Raw genomic sequence first — 20082 nt, forward strand, 5'->3', positions numbered from 1 at the left:
ACTTCCCAGTTCATCCTGAGGAGTAAATGGGCCCCATCTCTCTCTAACGAAGCACCATCTCTCTGTTGGTGGTAGGTCCTCAGGAAGCCAAATGGCTGGGAGAAGGATGAACACTTGCTTCTCCAGTCTCTTCTGCCTCCTCCTTGGCACCCGAGGAGATGCCCTGATCCAGCTATTAGCAGCAAACACTCATAACACCTTTTCCTTGTCTGTGCTGAGCTTAAAGATGCAACTGAAATTACAAGGGCTGAGTAAGCTGGAGACAGGATTTATGAGGTAATAATAATGTGCTCTCATATATGGTACTTTTCATCTTCAAAGCATTTTATAGCCATTTACTAATTAGTCCTGGGCTGCACTCTGTGTGCAGATACAATGCAGCGATGGGCCGAACTAGCAAGAAGTGTTTAAAAAACACACAGGCAACTGTCGCCCATTTACAAGTGCCACTTGCTTCCGTTGCTGTTGGGGGTGGAGATAAAAATCTCACAAATACTGGTTCTGAGTCCCTGGCATTTGAAGTGGCTACTGTCACCTTCTGTTGTTTGCTTGCCCCTAAGAAAAGCAGCCCAAACCTTCCCTCTGTGCTACTAGGGCTGAAAGTCTTCTCAAAAATCCTATCATCTCCGTGCTCACAAAGCTACACATAGCTCATCACCCTTCACTGGGGAAAAAACCTGTTTGTTTACTCGTGTGCATGTGTGTTTAGTTGCGCAGTCGTGTCTGACTCTTGGTGACCCCATGGACTGTGGCCCACCAAGTTCCTCTGTCCGTGGGATTCTCCAGGCAAGAATGCTGGAATGGGTTGCCATTTCCTACTCCAGGGGATCTTCCCAACCCAGGGATTGAACCTGAGTCTCTTGCATCTCTTGCACTGCAGGCAGATCCTTTACCGCTGAGCCACCAGGGAAGCCCTTGTTTCCTAGAGTTACGGACAAAAGTGAGAAGTGGCACTGGATCTGGAGCATGGGCTGAGTCCCGACTGGCACCGACTAGCTGGTGATCATGGGTAACTCAATTAACCTCTCTGATCTTGTTTCCTCCTCACTTGCTTATTTCACAGGTCTGCTGTAGAGAGATGTGCTGAGATAAAGCACAGATAGCACTTCTGATTGGTCGGGCGTGCTTCACAGATGTGTGGGCTACCATGGACGATCTGGCCAGCCTGAGCCGTCTGGACCCCTAGATGTTGGCAAGGGCAGGAAGGCCACTCCTGGGCTGCACTGCCCAGTACTGGCTGCTGCCACTACTGAATATTTGAAATGCCAAGGGTCCAGGCCATGTGATCGCACCCATCTCATACCTGCCAACCAGCCCCTGCTAGAACTGGAGCTGGAAGCCCCTATTGGTTCTGAAACAAAGTCTGACTCAGTCTACTCTTGGTTCCGTGTGCAGCGAGCCCAATCCATGCCCTCCGTCCTAAGTGACCGTGTCAGGAGTAGGAGAGTGGAGCTTGGCCCACAGCTGGCCTGACGTAGAGGAGGCAGGCAGCTGGCCACAGTCAGGAGACTCCAGTGTGGTCATGACCACCTGCTCAACAGCATCACCTGGGAGTTTTATCAAAATCCAGACACCCAAGCCTCAGCTAACAAGATGTGATTCAGCAGGCTGGCAGTGGGGCCCTGCGCAGTGGTTCTTTAAAAAGCTCCCGGGGTGGTTCTGACTACACAGGGAAGGGACTTACTCAGGGTCACACAGCTGGCTGACAGCAGAGCTGGGGTGCAGACATGGGACACCGGACTGTTCTCTGTCACAGGAATTCCCAAGGCTTCAAGGTGAAGTACTCACGTGGTGAAAGATCCCAGAGGAGGGCAGCCCTTCAGCTAGAAGCCAAGCTGAGAGGTCTCTTCTAGTGGTTCCCCTGCCTCCTGAGAACATTCTCGAGTGCTAGAGAACACAGGAAGGAGGGGTGTCTCTCACCAGCCCCCACAGCGGCCCTGAGCTGGCTCCCTTTCAGGTTTACGTGGGCTCCAGGAGCCACAAGAGGAGCTGAGGGAACAGTGAGGGGTCGGGTTCCACCTGTGCAGGCCCTACAGAGGGTGGGAGGCAGGTGAGTTGAAGAAAGGAGCCCAGGCCACGCAGGTCAGCTTGTTTCTCTCGCCTCCATGCCAGGGTCCCACTTCCGGGGCTGAAAGCCCTCAGGGTGGAACCCCACTAAACTAAACTAGACCTTGTCGAGTGGACAAGCTGGCCGTGGCCAGCCTGGGTGTAAGCTCAGGGAAGTCATGTGATGGCTCTCAGCTCCCAGGTTTGCCCTAATTTACTGGCAGTATTTCTTTAGCTTGTGGGCCTTGGTTTTCACTTCTGACCTTAAAGGGAGTAGCAGGGGAGAGGGATTCGGGGGGTGGAAACAGATGACTTCTGAAACCCCACCCGGCTCTGATAATCCACAAATTTAGGTAAGATGGAGCTTGCTCAGGGTGCCTTGCCCAGTCTTGTTCCTGGGTGGCAGCAGAGCTGGCAGGCCTGAGCCCAGGGTTCGCCCACGGGACCCTACCTGTGTCTTCCACGTATAATTCACAGAGTGCTTCATAAGCTCAAACAACTCTCCCAATGGCATCGGGAGGAGGGACAGGAGAAGAGAGATAAATTTCTTGAGGCATTCAACAAGCTTTAATGACTTTAATGACCGCCTCCTGGGTCAGGACGGGCTTTGTACCTGGAGCACACACAGGGGCCTGGAGGCGAGGCTGGTGCTAGAACCTGGTTGTTCCTGAGCGCCAGTCCTGGGCCCGGCTGGGAAGTGGCTGAAACCTTGCCAGCTGGTCAGGCTCATTCAGGCAGCAGCGCTTCTGGAGGACTGTCCAAAATGGGACACACGGGGGTGTGAAACACACAGGCACTCATTTCGGGGGAAAGAGAAAAGCAAAGGTGTGTTTAATCTGAAAACTTAAAAAGAGGTCTCAGAGACAAAGGCTTTGGAATCAGGGTGTGTGCATTCAGGATGTCTTACTTTCCCTGGAAAAATACAGCATCATGATTTGTGACTTTATTTCTTTCAACTAAGAAATATACTGCAGGAAACAAAGAGGGAGCCACCAGAGGCGGGGGCTCTGGGACCCAGGTTCCCGCCAGCCAGCTCAAGTCTGGGTTCCAGTCGTGGAGCAAAGCTGCTGTGTGAGCGAAACGCTGCCATGAAGACATTCCAATGGCTTCCAGGAAGCAGCCCTATGTGCTGACACGCATGTGGACAGAGCAGTCTGGCTGGCCACCTCTCAAGACTGGTGTTTCCTAGAGCTTTCCATTGGCAAACGCTGCCTCCTGGAACTGAGGGACAAAGGTTTTGAAATAAGCCCTGGTGGGAAAAGGGGAGAAAAAAAAATTGTGGTTAGCACAAACAACTTGAAAAAAAAAAAGTGCAACTCAGAGCTTTCAACCTAACTCAGAACAGTTGTTATTTATTGTTCATGCATCTTGGGTTGGATTTTCCTTCTCTGCTGATGCAAAGCCTTCTGGATTTTTCCAAGAGAGGTCCATGCAGTTCACTGCCGTGCTCTCTCTCCTGGATGCTTAAAAGGCTTGTATTCAGAACTTCCTGGCTGCCAATCCCCATTAGACATCAGTACTCAGGTTCTGTCTGCCCTTTCCCAGGTTGGGTCCAAGCTACAAGCCAGAGAGTGACCAAGCCAAGCAACCAGTCATTTTCGTGATCTGAAATATCAACAGGGTTGTACTTTTCACTCAGTTGGATCAACTTCATACAGACAAAGACAAGAAAAGAGTGCTGGTCGCTCAGTTGTGTCTGACTCTTTGTGACCCTGTGGATTGTATCTCACCAGGCTCCTCTATCCATGGGATTTACCAGGCAAGAATACCAGAGTGGGTTGCCATTTCCTTCTCCAGGGGATCTTCCCGACCCAGGGATCAAACCCAGGTCTCCTGCGTATAGATAAGCAAGGCCTAATACGAGGAATTTCTAAGTGAACCATGGTCTCCATTTATTTGCAAACATGCTTGTGGTTTGATCTATTGAAAAGAAAATCAGGCTGGGTGTCAGGAGAGCCTTCTCAGACTAGTGACAGGATCTGGGGCGGACCATTTGGTTCTTCTGGCACCCAGATTCGAACCTGTAGAAGCAGACTTTCCATTCAACAGCAGGAGGCTGTGCCTGGCACTGTCTGAAGTGCCAGGGGTTGGGAGATGCTCCAGACATGGCACCCCATGCAGGTGAGCTCAGTTTTGAGGAGCAGCAGACACAGAAGAAATACCGACTCCTGTGGTGCGGGTGCTTACGGAGGTGCCATGAGGCACCAGCCTGGGGCAATCAATGGAGGAGGAGGTGAAGCAGGCATTTTACACGTGTTCCAGGAAAAGACACAGCAGGGCAGAGGCCTGGGAGCACGGGACTGCTGCACGTGAGCTGGGAGCTCAACACTGTTCCAGAGGAGAAAGGGCACGGTGGGAGGCGGAGGGCAGCAAGACGGGGAGGTTGGGGTGGGCACTCTGTGTGCTCCGGTCCCCCCTCTCTTGCCCCTGATGCCGGTGAGATCAGAGCAGCTGACTTATCCAGCAGTGGCTCCCCCGGACCTGGGACACGAGCTAGATGACCTGTCACCATCGGTACCATAAAGGCCTCAGGTACCTCACCCAAGTCTATGTTATTAATATTTAGGATACAGTCCTAGGAAACTTGGTGCTCCAGGCTCCCAGGACATCAGAAGCACATTAGGAGTCAGGGCGCTCACTTAAAGGCAGAAGGCAGACGTGCTGAAGCTGTGAGAGGCGACGAGGTGATGGCCACCCGTGAGAAAAGAGCAGAGAACCACTCAGGAGTCAAGAAGCTCAAACAGGTGGTTCGATGTTGGGCGAGGAGCCCCACAAACCCAGCAGCCCCAGGGTTGCCACGAGGTAGCCACACAGAGCGTCACTGATGACACCTGCCTGATCCCCGCCCCGCAATGCCAAGTCACGGGAAGCCCTCTTTCACATTTCAGGGATTTGCTTAGATTTTTCAGTCCTAGCCTCGGCAGCCTCTCTGCAGTGGCTCCTGCGTCTGGAAGCTACTGCCTGGACTAAACATCCAGACCTGCTCCCTCCCTCCTCTCCCTGCTCCTCCTCACCTCCAGGTGACATGTCTCCTTGGCCTCTTCCAGTCCTGCTCTCTACTCCCCTCGCTTCCTCTCAGGCTTGAAACACCCTCAGCAGAGAACACCTCTCCCCACCCCTGGGACCTGGGTCTCCAGTCCTTCTCTCCCAAACTGCCAGTCTCACATTTCCAACCAGGATATCACGACCTGAACATCTATCATTCATCCAAGCCAGTGCGTGCCACATGGATGTGTTCATTGCTATTACGCATTTGAAAGTGCGTCGGGCCCTGGTACTTCTGTAACAGAACCCTCACTTTCCACTTCTCCCTAAACCTCTGCAGCGAATTCATCCTGCAGCTTCTTCCTCTTCTTCCCTGGTGTCCCCACACCCTGGGCTCCCTGCCTTGTTACCTGTTACAACACTGCTATTTCTTCCTGGGATGCAAGGCTTCACCTTCCTGTTGCAGGTAAATGAATTCTCTTTGAGCGTGGGTCTGTGTCCCTATCCCAACCAAGACCCTTCATCTGCCCAAACCCGCAGCCTGGAGTGCCGTGATTGTCATCTGCACTTTTCCTCAGTCACATTTTGGGATCATGCCCTGCCCTCACCACTGAGAAGCTAAGAAAGCTGAAGATCCTCTTCCAGAAAACCTACAGATGAGTCATTGTGATGTCACAGGAGATCAGAAGCACATTAAGGAGTCAGGGTGCTCACTTAAAGGCAGATGGCAGACGTGCTGAAGCTGTGAGAGGCAACGAGGGAATGTCCACCCGTGAGAAGAGAGCAATCGGGGGTGTCATAAGCCCCCTGAGGCCCACGCACGGTCCAGACGCCAACCTCCACTCCCACTTCCTCCCGTCTGGCCACCTGCTCTTCCTCACACATGCCATTACCACCCCAGGCCTTTAGTCATGCTCAGGCCAAATGCCCTTGCCTCCATCAAGCCTTCCCTGGTCACCAGAAGGTTCTCTCCCTGAGTGCAGACATTCTCTGTGCTTCTTCTGGGCATGTCTCATGTGTGCACACGGCTTGTGGACTAGGTGGCACTGCCGGCTCCGGAAAGGAGGGAGCAAGTCTCCTTCTCGGTGACCCCACAGGCCTGGCCTGTACGGAGGGCCGGGTGAGGACTTCATGGCTGTAATTAAGGTAACTACTGATGACCACCGGTTTGTGAGAGCAGTTAAAGCAGGTCCCTTGCAGGCTTTTCGGGGTGAAACAGAGCAAGCCCAGAAAGCAGGCAGATGAGACATTTAGACTCTGAGGAAGAAAACTGCAAACGTGTTGTCCATTCTCAAACTTCAGCCTACGCCGACTGTTGGTGAGAAGGATCAACACCCTCCACCATCCTGGTTCCAGCCAATCCGCCACCTTTTCTGAGCCGCAGAACCTTGGAACCCTTGCCCACAATCATCCTTATGGGGAGGAGGACTGCAATGAGGCAGGAGCTGCCCCAGACCTAGAGCCAGGTGGACCAGGCAAGAGACGCCCCAAGTTCTGTTTCCCCAGGGTGAGAAGGGGAGACAAACCCACCCTGATGTGATGCTCTCACAGGACCACGTGTGGGAAGGAAGCTTGTTGACTGGCTGCCGCCACCAGTCGTGAGGGCTGTTCATTCCTTCCCTGTGTTTCACATGCGGCTATCTCCCCAGCAGAATTTGTGTTTGCTGGAGGGGGGCCTGCTGGCCCTTCTTCAGGGGGTCCGGCACCAATGGGCTGCTGCCAACCTCCACTGCATTTGCCTTCCTGCCCAAAGGACACCTGGAGTTAGAGCACTGGGTGGGGTGGAGCCCCTGTTTTAGGTCACAGGTGAGGACACTATAGAGAGAGGCTGTCGGCCCCACAATAGGTGCCGGATGAGGGAGTGGGACTGACTGCTGCTGAAATGGGGCCCTGGGCTCCAGGATGGGCACCTCTCTCCCGTGCTCTCTCCTCATGCCCGGTGTCACATGGGGCAAATCTGATGAAGCGAATCTCCTCAGCTCAGTTTTTCCTTGGAAAGCTCTGGGGGAAGGGGCCACACCAGTGCAAGCTCCTTCGACAGAAAGGTCTTGGCAAGAGGGAGAAAGCTTTACAGCAAGCTCTTTCCTCCTTCAGAAAATTCTGAATTTTCCTGTTCTGTCCTGGGCTTTCCCTGCCAGGGCAAACTGTGTGACGCCAAGGGGAAGCAGTACGGAGCAGGGCTATTTAAAGGCATGATGCTACCCGCTGTTGTCAGTGAGCGCCTCTCAACACGGAGCCGCACGAAGTCAGCTCGGGGAAAGGGGGAGGAAGGGGAAAATGACAACTGGCTCCCAGCCATTTATATATATATTTTTGAAGCATTGTTTTCATTTATTTCAGTTTTTTTTAATCAGAGAAAGTGGAGAGCTGCTCAGAATGTATCACTTGCCAATGGCACTAGTCTGTCACCTTTAAAAAAACTCTTTGACCCAAAGACAAAGTGTGTGGTAAGCTTCAAAAGTGTAAGTGTGTTACAGGGGTGGTGAAGGGAAGGTCTTCTCACATCCCCCTTCACTGGTCAAAAGGACCTGCAGGATAGAGGCCTTGAGTCAGTCAAGCTCCCATTCTACTCACACTGGAAGGGAAATTATTTTTAGACCAGATTAGAGCTAAATATGCCTGAGGATGACATCAGGTTCTGACCCTTTCCACTGACCTCAGTTCCTTCACTCTGGGTTTATAAAATCACAACTTAGTCCATCACAGAGTCTCAGGTCAACAGAATAAAACTTAAAGAACTGACTCCAGGCCGAGGTCTGGTAGGTTTTCCATGAATTGGAAGCAGGATTGGCTCCTGGCCTCAGCTCACAGGCACTGCCAGGAGGGAATTCCCTGAGGTCAGGAATCAGGGTGCTGGGGAGCTCAGTGGGTCTGCTTTTCTGGGTCTGGGGTCCACGAGTAAGTTTCTTCCCTTCTGGGCACCAGATCCCTCATCTTCAAGGCAGGGAGCTGTGCTCGATGATCTCCAAGGCCTCACAGGCTGGAGGCTGTGCAAGATAGGCACTGTGTGTTCTGGAGCCAGCCACACCTGGGCTCAAGGCTTGGCCCTGCTCCTTACTGGCTGTCCCACCTGTGCAAGTGACTCACCTCTTCAGCTTTAATTTCTTCGACTATAAAAGGGGAGCCATAATGCCTACCTTAAAGAGTAATCCTCATGAGGATTAAATGAGATGCTCCAAGTAAGCACTTGGCCTGATGCCTGGCATACTACTTGATCAATAGATGTCAACTATTACCATGGGGACCCAGTTGGGTTTGAGGGGGAAAGACTGAGTCCCTGGGAACAGCTAGGGCATGTGTGGCTGCAAAAGAGAAAAACCCTGTGTGGATGGAAAAGTCCCAGATCATCCTTTCCTCTGGGCCTTCTTGGATCACTTTTCACTTATCATATGCGCTCGCAGTTGGAGGCACAGAGATAGTCGGTCTCAGGACTTGACACCAGCCAAAGTTGTCAGGACACTGTGAACCTCTTGAAATGCAGCCCAGAGAGGCTGGAGGTGGACTCATGGTATCTAAGGATGGGCTCTGCAACAGGAGGCACCTGCACCCCTGGCTGGCTTTTGCCTGAGTTCTGGGTGTGCTCTTGTGCACAGTTCTGGTCAAGAGTGTGGTTGGGGGAAGGTGAGCTGTGGGCCTGACAGATGTTTAAGATAATCACGTGGCTCTGGCTACCAGAAGTGGGGGTATCACAGTTGGCCCAGTCCTCGAACAGACCTTTCTCTGTCCAGGACAAGTACTGAAAAGGAGAGGCAGCGGGGTGAACAGAAAGATCCCTGAGCCACGAGGCAGAAGTCATGGGCTCTAGTCCAGGCCTGGCTCCTCACCTCCAAAAGGCAGATGGATACTTGGTCATCTCTAGGTGCCACCCAGTGATGGTTCTGAGAAATCCACGTGACTTTGAGCAAGCCACTTAACCTCTTTGTGTCTTGACCTTCACTGGTTAAATCAAGGCACCAGCCAAGCCCAAGCCTCAAGGCATTGTAAGGACTTGTGGTGCAGGGAGGCAGAGCTCATCATTATCTGGGATGCTTTTTTGCGAACATGGCAGAGCTCCGAACACATGTTCTGGGAACCACAGGCAGTGGTGAGAAGGAGGGACGCTCGTTTCTCTCGGCCATGTCTGCCCTCCCACTGAGCAGAGCTCCAGAGTCAGGGAGCTCAAGCTAAGTCATCAGGGGGTAACAATGCCTGGAAAATCCATCATCTAGGTGCTCCTGGGCAGGGGCTCTGGGGACACTAAGGAGAGTGGGGACAGAGAGCTGTGAGAGGAATCCTCAGAGACCTTGAGATGAAGGCAATTAGGAGCCTTTCTCACCAAAAGGGGTTTTCCCTGCTGGAATTATAAGCCTCGATTTATTCAATGGACCTTTTCAAAAGGACAAAAATCTGTGAAATTAACATCTAAACTTTGAATCAGTACCACTTTAAGAAAATGAAAACAAAAAACAGAGAATAAAAAGTCCCAAGAGGTTGGAGACTCCGGGGAAAGAGGAAGGAAACCCACAAAGCAGATTGAACATTGCTCACAGTACTGCCGCGTGCGGCAGGAGTCATGGTCCCATTTTGCAGGTGAGAAAACAGACGCTGAGCGAGTTCAGTCAAGAGAGCCTCTGATACCAGTCCCACCAGAGCTCGTCTTCCCACGGGAGCACGACCTGACGGAGTAGCCCCTGGGATCTTGCTGCCTTTAGCCTCATTTACTTGGGACCTTTATTTCTGCAGAAGCCTAAACAGCTGCTGTCTTCCGAAATAGGACTCTGAGGTCTCTTTCTGGAATTCCCAAATGCTTTTCTTTGGGCAATCATAAGATGAGCCTTACAATGTTTGCTCAAGTCAGGCCAGTGTGGGGGTGGGTGGGGCAGGGTGGGAGAAGTGGTTCGGGGACACGAACCTCACTGTCAGGAAATCAAAGACACACAAATCAAGTCAGAATTCATTTTTGCAAATAGAGGCGAGTTCCTAAACATCTAAGGCTCCTTTCTTTTTTCGAGTTTTCTTCTGCAGCTGTGACTTCAACTGGCACATGTTTTTAATCAGTCATATGCAAGCTGACTGTGGTGTGAAAATCAAAGCGGTCCTGTAAATAGGGTAAGACAAGTCCCGCTAATCATCCTTGTGGTCTCGCCTTGTCCTCATGGTCCTGAACGGCCATGGTAAAGACTGACTCATCGGGGGTTACTCTCCGGTGACAAAGGGTCATCCTCATAATAGGATCTCTACAAAGAGACCTGGTTCTGCCTCGATGCCCATCACCCCAAGCCCTCCAAAAGCCCCTGTAAAGATGGCCCACCGACTCTGGGCGCCTTGGTGAGCAAATGCCTGGCATGATGGGAGCTTAATCTGTAGCTGTGCCCTGCCAGGCCAGCCTGGATTGCTGGTATGGGCTTTAGGAACAAACAAGTGGTTATAACTGGTTCATGTACACAGTCTCCTTAGAGGTGCCAATCCTCAAGCAGGCCTGGTTTGTTTTTAAGGAATCTAAGCTCACAAAGCAAGGAAACTAACCCAAGAGCTGCAAAAAGCCTGATATCACACTGAGAACACGCTCACAGCTTCAGGCAGAGGCCCTCGCTCTCAGCTGGAATCAATCTCCCCTCTGCTGGGTTCCATGGCACACTGGCCTCTAACCTCAGGCCCAGCCATGGTCTGCCTTGAGTTTGAGATGTTTAGATTGGTGTCTAGACTCTGTCTTATACAGCTCGGGCTCCTCGCCCATGAGAAAGCTGGCTGTAGTCTCAGTATGTGTTGAATTAAATAAAATGCTGTTTTACGAGGACAAACAACCAACTGGAATCCATTTCTAGACATCAAAGTATTGGGATGAAATCTGCCTCCTTCTAAATCATAGGGTATTTGTCAATGGGTACTGAAATGATCAAAATTACCTAGTGGTTCTCCCTCCTTCTGAGACTCTCTGAGGAGGCCTTCTGGAGCCTAGCCAGTTCCTCTGGGGCTAAAGCAGCATGCAGCCAGCTTCTGCAACTGCAGGGCCAGTCCTTGCCCAGGAGTGGGGGTGGGGTGGGGGGGAGCTGTAGGTGCCTCTGCCCCCTCAGCATCCCCTGGTGCAGGGTCTGAGGAGGAGGCCATGAGATGGCCAGCTGGCAGGATGGGGGTGGGGGGGGCAGGGTAGTCCTCATGGGCTCCCCCAGCCCCAGGGCTGCCTTCCTCCCTGGGGCTCCAGCTCTGCCCGCATCTGTCTATTCACCCCGCCATGTCCGACCAGAAGCTCCTTAACTGCAAGCCCTCTTGCACATATTCATCCCTCTCTGCAGCCCAGCTTCAAGTCTAGTGCCGACACACTGCAGCTCAACAAACATTTCGCAAACGATGTAATAACCACGTGGTTTATTTAAAGATGTACTTTAGAACAATACAATTTTTTAACAGAAACCTCAGTGGCCATATACTCCAATCATTATGGGGAAGTAAAAATTAAGGGCTGGAGAAGTTAATGGTTTCCTCTCACAAGGCCTAGCTCTTCTCTGGAAGCCCCTTGAGGGCAGAATTTGGTGATGGTTCATCCCTAGTGCCCCATGGTGCTCACCGTCCATAGGCCTCACAGGCAGGAATGAACGAATGAATGGCTGTCCCCAGGGGCTGTCCTGAAGCTCCAGAGCTGGTAGGTAGAATCTGAGCCCGTCCTCCCTATCTCCTTACTCTCCGGCTGATGCTCTTTCCACTGTGAACCTGATGAGACACTGGGAAGAGGAGCCGACAGTGTGGCCACAGAGAAAGGCTGGCCCCCATCTACCCGGGAGGCGGGGGCGGGCAAGCTGTGATGACCTAGTGCACCTGGCTGTGCTAAGCTTAGGCCAGATAGTGGGTGGAGGGGGCTAAGGACTGTGGTGCTCCCTGAAGCCTGGGACCCCAGAGCAGAGCTACTCTCTGTGTCCACTTTGTTGCCCTATTTGCGCCTACATCTGACGTATCTCAAGTGGTAGGTGCCATGGCAACGGGCATCTCAAGTTGTCTGCTCACTCTGCCTGGGGCTGTGTGGGCAGGAGCCCAGCACTGGCTCTGCCGATGGCCAGGCAGATGCCTGTGGAGAGTGCTGGGATCGTCCGCAGGCCCTGTCGGGAGGAGGGCTACTCATGCAGCTCACCTGTGCTGGGCCGCTGAGGGGAAGCCAGCTGCCTGTCTGATGGTAGTGAGTCACCTCAGGATCACAGACAACCCTCTCCCCCTTAGTCAGCAAGAGGGGAAAAACCAAAGAACTGCCCACAGAGAGGAAGTGCCCAGGGTCCTGGTGGAGCTGACCATGGCAGCATGCGGGGGACGGTGTTTTCAGGCTTCCACTCAGCATCACCAGGCATCAGCTGGCACAGGGGAGAACTGGACCCCAAAGGAACACTTAGGATGTCAACTCCTTGGAGCATGAACGATTCTCTTCCTTTCCAGAGAGTCTCTCTGGGGCTTTTAAGTGTTGTTTGCCTGGTTGTAAATTTGGTTTCTCCCACTAGACTCGCAGCATTTAGAGGACGAAGCTCTGTCTTCCATAGCTGCCTGGGCCCCTGTCTACTGGCTTGTGAAGGCACCTCCTGGTCACGCCAATACTCTGGGTGTTTGCCCTCCTAGTTGGGTGCTCACAGATACCCCTTGAAGATCTGAGGGAGGGACAGCAAGGAGGGCTATGGTCCCTCTTCTTTTCAGGCTAATCCCCTGGTCCAGCAGCTAAAATGATATTTCCAGACACCTGGGCTCACAGATAGAAACGCAGCAATTCCAGAAAGTGAGCTATGGTGGCTTGATGCTGAGATGTGAGCGTGGTTCCTGGGGAACGAGGTTGGCGGTGCCACTCCAGCTGCTAGGGGTGTATGCTGCCTCTACAAGGGCTTGCCACAAAACAAACAATGAAAGCTATTTTTGTTTTTTGCTTTAAAAAAAAAAAAAAGTGAAAATCCTTTTTGGATGTCTTTGGGTCACTGAAAACAGGCACTAATGTAGGCCTTTTGTAAAAGCGAAGTGGCATAAAGTGAACTTTCCAGAAGAGGGGGACGCCTATATCTCCATTTCTGCCCATGAGAAACCTATGACTTAGAGAAGCCAAGTAGTTTTCTAAGATCACACTGCTAACAGGTGGCAATGCTGCTCGACTCCAGAGTGCACATACTTTGCACACCGCCAGGATTTCCAGTGGAAAGAGTGCTGGTGGCTAAGCACAGAGCCGAGGCCTCCACGTCCGCGTCTGCTGTGTGACGCTGACTCACGCCTCTGTTTCCTCATCCACACAATGAAGGCGTGGAAGAGACGATTTCTAAATTTCTTTGATTTGGTGATCCTCCCCTCCCAAACATCATTTTAGGATCTTTTATTCTCCTTCATTAAAAGTCCATAATACTGGAATTACCAATGGCCCAGTAATGAATGCCGAGGGCTGCTTACTGCTAACTCCCATTACACCTGCGTCTGTTTCCTCCATCCTGTAAGTCTGTGTGTCCGGAGGTGCTGACTGGTATCCTTAGCTCTCATCTAGGAACATGCGTTGGGTGACTTTCCAGTAGAATTATGACCGTGATAACAAGGGATGGAAGGGAGGAACTAGACCTCCCGCTCCCTTGCCCATCTTGTTCCTGGAAGTATCAACACATCCTATGGAAGAATGAGGCCTAGTCCGACTGTCCGGAGAAGAAAAGGCACCTGCAATCCCCATAAGGGCACAGGAGGCACCAGAAATGTTCTCCAAATTATGAGCCCCAGAAGAGCAAAGGTACCAGAAGGTTCCTTTAACAGTAACGTCTGTGGGCTTCTGAAAACTCTCCAGAGCTGTTCAGAAGTGATGTGACTGTAAAATGCTATACAGTGGGAGGGATTACTACCCTGACATAATTAAGTATGAGTTGTGATCCTGGCTCTTGCTATGTGACCGTGGATGAGCCACTTCACTTCTCTGGGTCCCAGATGCCTCATCTGGAAAGTGAGGGGATAGCCTCTGCGTTTACTTCCAGGTCTAATATACAGTTATCCTGTGGAACCTGCCACAGGAGGCTGGTTGCAGGACCCTCTCGGATACTAAAATCCAAGGATGCTCGAGTCCCTTATAGAAAGTGGTACACTAGTTGGCCCTCCATATCTTTGGATTCTGCAGCCTTGGATTCAACCAACTCTGGTTTCTTATCCTCCACTGGTTGAATCTGTGGGTATGGAATGTACAAATGTGGAAATCTGACTGAATTTGCTTACAATTTATGGACATATTCCCATATACTTTAAATCACCTGTAGGTTACTTATATACCTAATACAATGTAAATACTAATATAAATGCTATGTACATAGTTGCTGGTGGTTGGCAAATCCAAACTTTGCTTTTTGAAGTTTTTGGAGTTTTTTCCACCAAATATTTTAAAATATTTTCTGGATGTGGAACCCACAGATATGAAGGGCCGACTGTACTATTATCCATTATTATTATTATTGCTTTGGTATCAATCCAAGCACTTTAGCCAGAGACAGTTTCTTTAGTGGAAGCAGTAATTTAATAAATGACCTCTCCCTGGGCTTTGCTCAAGGGGTTCCCTCAAGAGCCTTAATAAGCACCATCAAAGGCATGACAAGAGGTTTCTATCTATCTCTCTTTTGTCTCCAGATCTGACTTAGGACTCCAAGAATGGAGGCCAGCATTCATCTGTCAGACTAGCAGACAACCAGACATTCACTCACTCATGGCGAGCTCTTGTACTCCACAAGGGCTGTTTCCTGCAGGGGCAAGGGACCCTCAGGAGACACACGGGCCCTGAACTCCCAGACAGACTGCTGCCTGCTCAGCCTGGGTGGGAGTTGGGTGGTTTCACTTCACAGTCAGGGGCTAAGCCCTCCTCCGCCCACTGTTTCTTCCTGCTATTCCTCTGGAGCAACTAGAGCAAACTTGCTGCCTGGAACTGACTTTCTTTGCTGCTCAGAGCTATGCCAGCGTATTATCCAGCAGGCCAGACGTCTGTCTAGCACTTTTAATGACAATAATAATAATTTGCATTTATATAAGGTCTTTCATCGGAGAATCTTAAAGTGTTTCACAAACAATAATTAATTCCCCTTGGCAATTCTGGGAGCCAGCTAAGTAGGAGTCCCTTTGCTTTGCAGGCGAAGGGTACTTTCCTGAACCACGCAACACTTTTTGAGGGCCTCCATATCTACTGAAAACTTAACCACCCTCAAGGCCTGGCATAAGCATCAGGCCCTCTGCAGAGCGTGCAGCACTGAACAGTTATGATGGTCTTCCTTCTCCTGAACTGGAATTTGTCCCCTGGGAACCCCCACCCACAGAGTCTACTTTTGCCTTCTGGAACAAAACAATTCCAACTAAACTGTCTGGGGTTGCTGGCTGCTGTCCCTTGTACACATGTTGTCTACTTCTATAGTCACCCTTGGGTGGAGCTTGGTGGCTCAGTGTTACCAAGGTTCAGGGAGGCCTTGTGAACTCAGTGGTGGAGCTCAGTCAAGGCCTCCCCCGTGTGCTCTGAGTTCCAGGGCCAGGCTGACTTCCTGGGCAGGAATTCCCTGGATGTTGCTGGCTCTGGAGTTGTGTGTGCTAAGTTGCTAAGTCGTGTCCGACTCTGTGCGACGCTATGAACTGTAGCCTGCCAGGTTCCTCTGTCCTTGGGATTCTCCAGGCAGGAATACTGGAGCGGGTTGTCATGCCCTCCTCCAGCTGGAGCCCTGGGTCTGTCCATCTTTAAACACAGTTCCTTAGTTGTTTCCCGCTGTGGTGTAAACACGGGAGGCTTCCTGTGTTCATTTCTGGGGGCTGCACCTCACTGACCCAGAAATACCCTAAACTTCTGTTGAATGACTGAATGACAATGAATGAATAGTCTTTCCTAAATCGATCATCTTAAATCTAGACAATACCTGGATTGGTTTTTGGAGACCAAGCCAGACAATGATCTCTTTAGTTCTTTTTTCTTTAAAATCCTTTTTCAGAATAAATACTCGGTGTTACATTTGAGAAAAGGAATCATTGACTGCTCAACTGAAAACCCACATGAAGACAACGAGCTCCATGACCCTCCTGCTCTCCCAGGACTTAAGAGGCAAGGGAGGCCTCAGCACTGGGAGGCTGGGCAGAGGGGTAAATGGAATCCTTTGCTAAGTTGATTTCAAACAGCTAGATCTTCTAGGGAAACCAACAGCTCCCTGGGGTGACTTCTGGGTCCTTACTGGTAGCTTTAAGCCTGAAAAGACAGCCACCCTCCCTTGGCGGCCAAGAGTGCATTGTTTGGGTGAGATTTTTCTCACAGTGGCTTGCCATGGAAGGAATTCCGAGCATGCATCGAAGGCTGTTGTTTTCCTAAAACCTGCGCCCTTGTGAACAGAGATTTGGCTTGTGGTGATAGAGCCTCATTTTGCCCTGATTTCACATGGTCCCCACTTATACTGGCCTAGAATGGGGTGGGGGTGGTCGGTTTTGGCTTGGATTTGGCCTAGCTCATTGATCTGAGGGAAGCTTGGGAGGAGAAAAGTGGGCTAGAGAGGGGATCTGCTTGTGTCATTCTGTGGCAAGGGAACATCTGGGATCACTGGGAACTGAATTCTAACGTGGGTCAGTCACTCGGTGGCTGTGTGTCTCGGGGAAGTCATACTTAACCTCTCTGAGTCTCTGCGTGTTTCTCTCTGATGAAGCCAGAGAGAAACTGTTAAGCAACAGTGTCAGGTACACAGTCAGAATTCACACCCGAGTAGTTTCCTTTCCTCCCACTCTTCCCTCCCATCACCTAGCTGAGGAACTCCCATTTCACTCGATTTTAACACACATGTGTTGAATAGCTCCTATTTACGGGAGGGCCTGGAATACCTGGGGCACTGCCTGAAAATGCCTGCTCCTAGTAGGCATTTCGAAGGCAATGGCACCCCACTCCAGTATTCTTGCCTGGAAAATCCCATGGACGGAGGAGCCTGGTAGGCTGCAGTCTATGGGGTCGCTAGGAGTCGGACACGACTGAGTGACTTCACTTTCACTTTTCCTTTTCATGCATTGGAGAAGGAAATGGCAACCCACTCCACTGTTCTTGCCTGGAGAATCCCAGAGACAGGGGAGCCTGGTGGGCTGCTGTCTGTGGGGTCGCACAGAGTCAGACACGACTGAAGCAACTTAGCAGCAGCAGTAGGCATTTAATAGTTACTGGATAAGTAAATGAACTAACTCGATCCTTAGTATTTTACAGTTTATATTGTGTTTTTAAAAATAACCCCATTTTAATCCAAGAAACAGTCCTGTGTATGAAATAGATAGTTTTGCTCTGCTCCCACTGTACACATGAAGAGGCAGGCTGGGAGAGAGCAGATAACCTACCCAGGGTCAGGTGCGTGGCAAAGGCAGAGTGAGGTTCAGACATGAGCCAGGGCCCTGCGGCAGCACACTGTCAGCTCCAAGGGCCCTCTGTAGTCACAGGCTTGGAGTGGGATGAGCATGGCTCTAGGGCACCCATGTTCCACTAGAAGGGCCCTGCTGAGTGCTGCTCCCCACCCCATATCTGGTCATAACATCTGCAGCTAAAAGTGCTGGGGATCATCACATATCTGGTGACTTGGAAAAGTAAAAATTTTAAATTGGGAACACTTCCTAACTGGGAGACTTCTTTCTTTTCAGCCCTGAGGCTCTGGTCCGCAACTAGGTACAGGGCTATTCTCTTGGGTCAACTTCATGGGCTCCCACCGTCTCCCCACGGGGTGCAGCAGCACTGATGCCCACACTCCACCCGTTCTCCCCTCCACTGCATCTTGCCTGTACACAGAGAGAAGCGCTCTGGTCCACAGGACTCTGTTCCTTAGCACAGCATTCCACACTGGCAAGGGGCTCAGAACAGCGACAAACTACATTCCTTCTTATTCCCAGGAGCCTTTTAAGAACCAAGAAAGGGGACCGGAAGTAGATATTGGGTCTTTGGCTACTCTGGGCTCCCAGGCTTTCTTCCCAATCCTCTAGCCTTGAACTATCTGCTGGGAACTGCTGATAGACGCAAAATGAAAAGGGTAGGTTAGGGATCTTTCAAAATTTGCCCACATGGCCGGCTCAATACAATTTCCAACGTGAGCTGAGAGGTGGAAACCAGATCTGACCGCAAAGTTGTCTCACCCACAGGGAGTGCATAACAGCCTTCTCAAACCACGCCAACAACACACCCTGCAGAGGAGGGTGGCCTGGCACAATGTCGTCACTGTGCACCCTGGGCTACATGTAACCCAGAGCCCAGGGGGTGAGGTCAGTTCTTACTGCTGTGAGCTCGTCTGTTCTGGCCCTCTTAGCACATTTCTTTGTGCTGCCAGCGTATTACCTCTGAGATGTAACTCTGGAAAATTGTGTGCATTCCTTGAGCTGAGCCAGTTTTAGGTCAGAAGTTGGCAAAGAAGAGCCAGGCTGTGGCTCTCCAAAGTACCAGATCGGGGCCCCTGGTGCAGCTGTGGGGGGACCACATCTCTGTGCTCCCTGTCCCGATGCTTTCGGCCACCCTGCTCCATAGCACTGCTGAGCGAGTGGGTATTAATGGACATGCAGAGGTCCAGCCCAGGCTGCTGTGGTCTCAAAAACCAAAGTCAAGCAGAGTTGACCTGTTTTTGGCCAGCAAGCCCCCGTGAGAGGAACCCCTGCCCCACCCCGCCTAGACGTCAGAGACGCCAGGTAGCAGGAGTGGCTGCTACATTAGGCAGTGCAGTGTCTGTCCTGCAAAAGAAGTCTGGCCAAGGGGCCAAGTGGAGGCTGAAATTCAGCCCCTGCCCACTTGCTAGTTTACCCAGGGCTAGATGCCAAGAGAAAGGGGCAAGGTTTTCTTACTCAAAGCTGTTAGCCAAGCCTGCACCAACCCAAAGGGGCATTTTTTTCTAGTTCGTACAAAAGTTCTTTCTAGGCTAGGGTGGCCTGATAGGAGGACCATGCAGCTCTGTGCCTGGGATCCCCTATTATGCACTGGCAATGTGGGTATGGAATGCATGTCACTGGGATGCAAATTTTGTGTTGGCCTCTTGTTTGGACTGGCACCGAGGGAAGAAGATTAAAAAGATTAGTTCTTCCCTAGTCTCTGCATTTTTCAAGGCTTCTTCCTGTTTTTCTAGCCACGGCCACCAACCTACCTCACCACTTTGAGCTATTCCTGCCCCCATCTCACGGCTCAGACTCAGACAGGCAAACACAAACAGCGGGTGGGGTGGGTCTGGGCAGCCACACAGGTTCTCAAGGCAGCACTGGCTCCCTTTCCTGCCATAGTTATCAAGCAAACAAATCTTCATTTTCTTCCATGTGGGTACAAACGGGTGTCCTACCTTGAACCATGCCACTGAATGCAATCAGATCTACCCCAGCTTTGGTGTCTTTTTACCAAAATTGATGGACACCAAAGATGCCAGACCAATAAACAAATACAGACACACAGCAAAATAAACTAAAAACAAAGCAAAATAAGTCCCAACCTTTTGCATTGTAACTACTGCAGGGAAGAGAGAAGTCCCTTCTAGTTAGCCCCTTATTAGTTACTTCAGGAGTTCTTGTTATAAAAGAAAAAAAAAAACTGCTATGAGTTCAAAAGTCATAAAAAGTTGGATTAGAAAACCCTAAAGGTCAACTAATCCAGGGATCAGCAAGTTTTTCTGTAAAGGGCCAGATAGCAAGTATTTTCAGCTTTGCTGACCATAGACCCTGTCTACAATTCAACTCTGCCCTTGGAGTGATAGCTGCCATGAGCAAAATGAAGATAAATGGGCGGGGCTATGTTCCAATAAAACTTTATTTATGAAAACAAGCAGTTGGCAAAATTCACCCTCTGGCTATTGTTTGTCAAGGGCTTCCTAGGTGGCTCAGTGGTAAAGAATCCGCCTGTCAATACAGGAGACTCGGGTTCGATCCCTGGGTTGAGAAGATCCCATGGACAAGGAAATGGCAATCCAGTCCAGTATTTTTGCCTGGGAAATCCCATTGACCGAGGAGTCTGGTGGGCTATAGTTCATGGGGTCGCAAAAGAAGACGGATATGACTTGGTGACTAGACAACAACAAACTGTTTGCCAGTACTTTATCCAGTCCAATCCCTCTATTTGCAGAATAGAAGTGAAGTGGTTCCTTCCCA

At 50.9% G+C, this 20082-nt stretch overlaps 1 protein-coding gene across 5 annotated transcripts in view; it reads right to left on the minus strand.

Annotated features, from left to right (window-relative positions):
• Positions 1-2846: 2846 nt before the first annotated feature.
• The window catches only part of BABAM2 (BRISC and BRCA1 A complex member 2), a 422242-nt gene continuing 405006 nt past the window's right edge, over positions 2847-20082 (minus strand). For 4 of the 5 annotated variants that reach the window (XM_059891476.1, XM_059891480.1, XM_059891478.1 and 1 more), the window contains one exon: positions 2847-3295. In XM_059891476.1, coding sequence (XP_059747459.1) covers positions 3232-3295 — 64 coding nt within the window. In that variant the 3' untranslated portion in view covers positions 2847-3231. The remainder of the gene's footprint in view (positions 3296-20082) is intronic. The other variant, NM_001102274.2, reaches the window with a different exon arrangement.

Source organism: Bos taurus, chromosome 11 (genome assembly GCF_002263795.3).
Source record: "Bos taurus isolate L1 Dominette 01449 registration number 42190680 breed Hereford chromosome 11, ARS-UCD2.0, whole genome shotgun sequence".
NCBI classification, from domain to species: Eukaryota; Metazoa; Chordata; class Mammalia; order Artiodactyla; family Bovidae; genus Bos; species Bos taurus.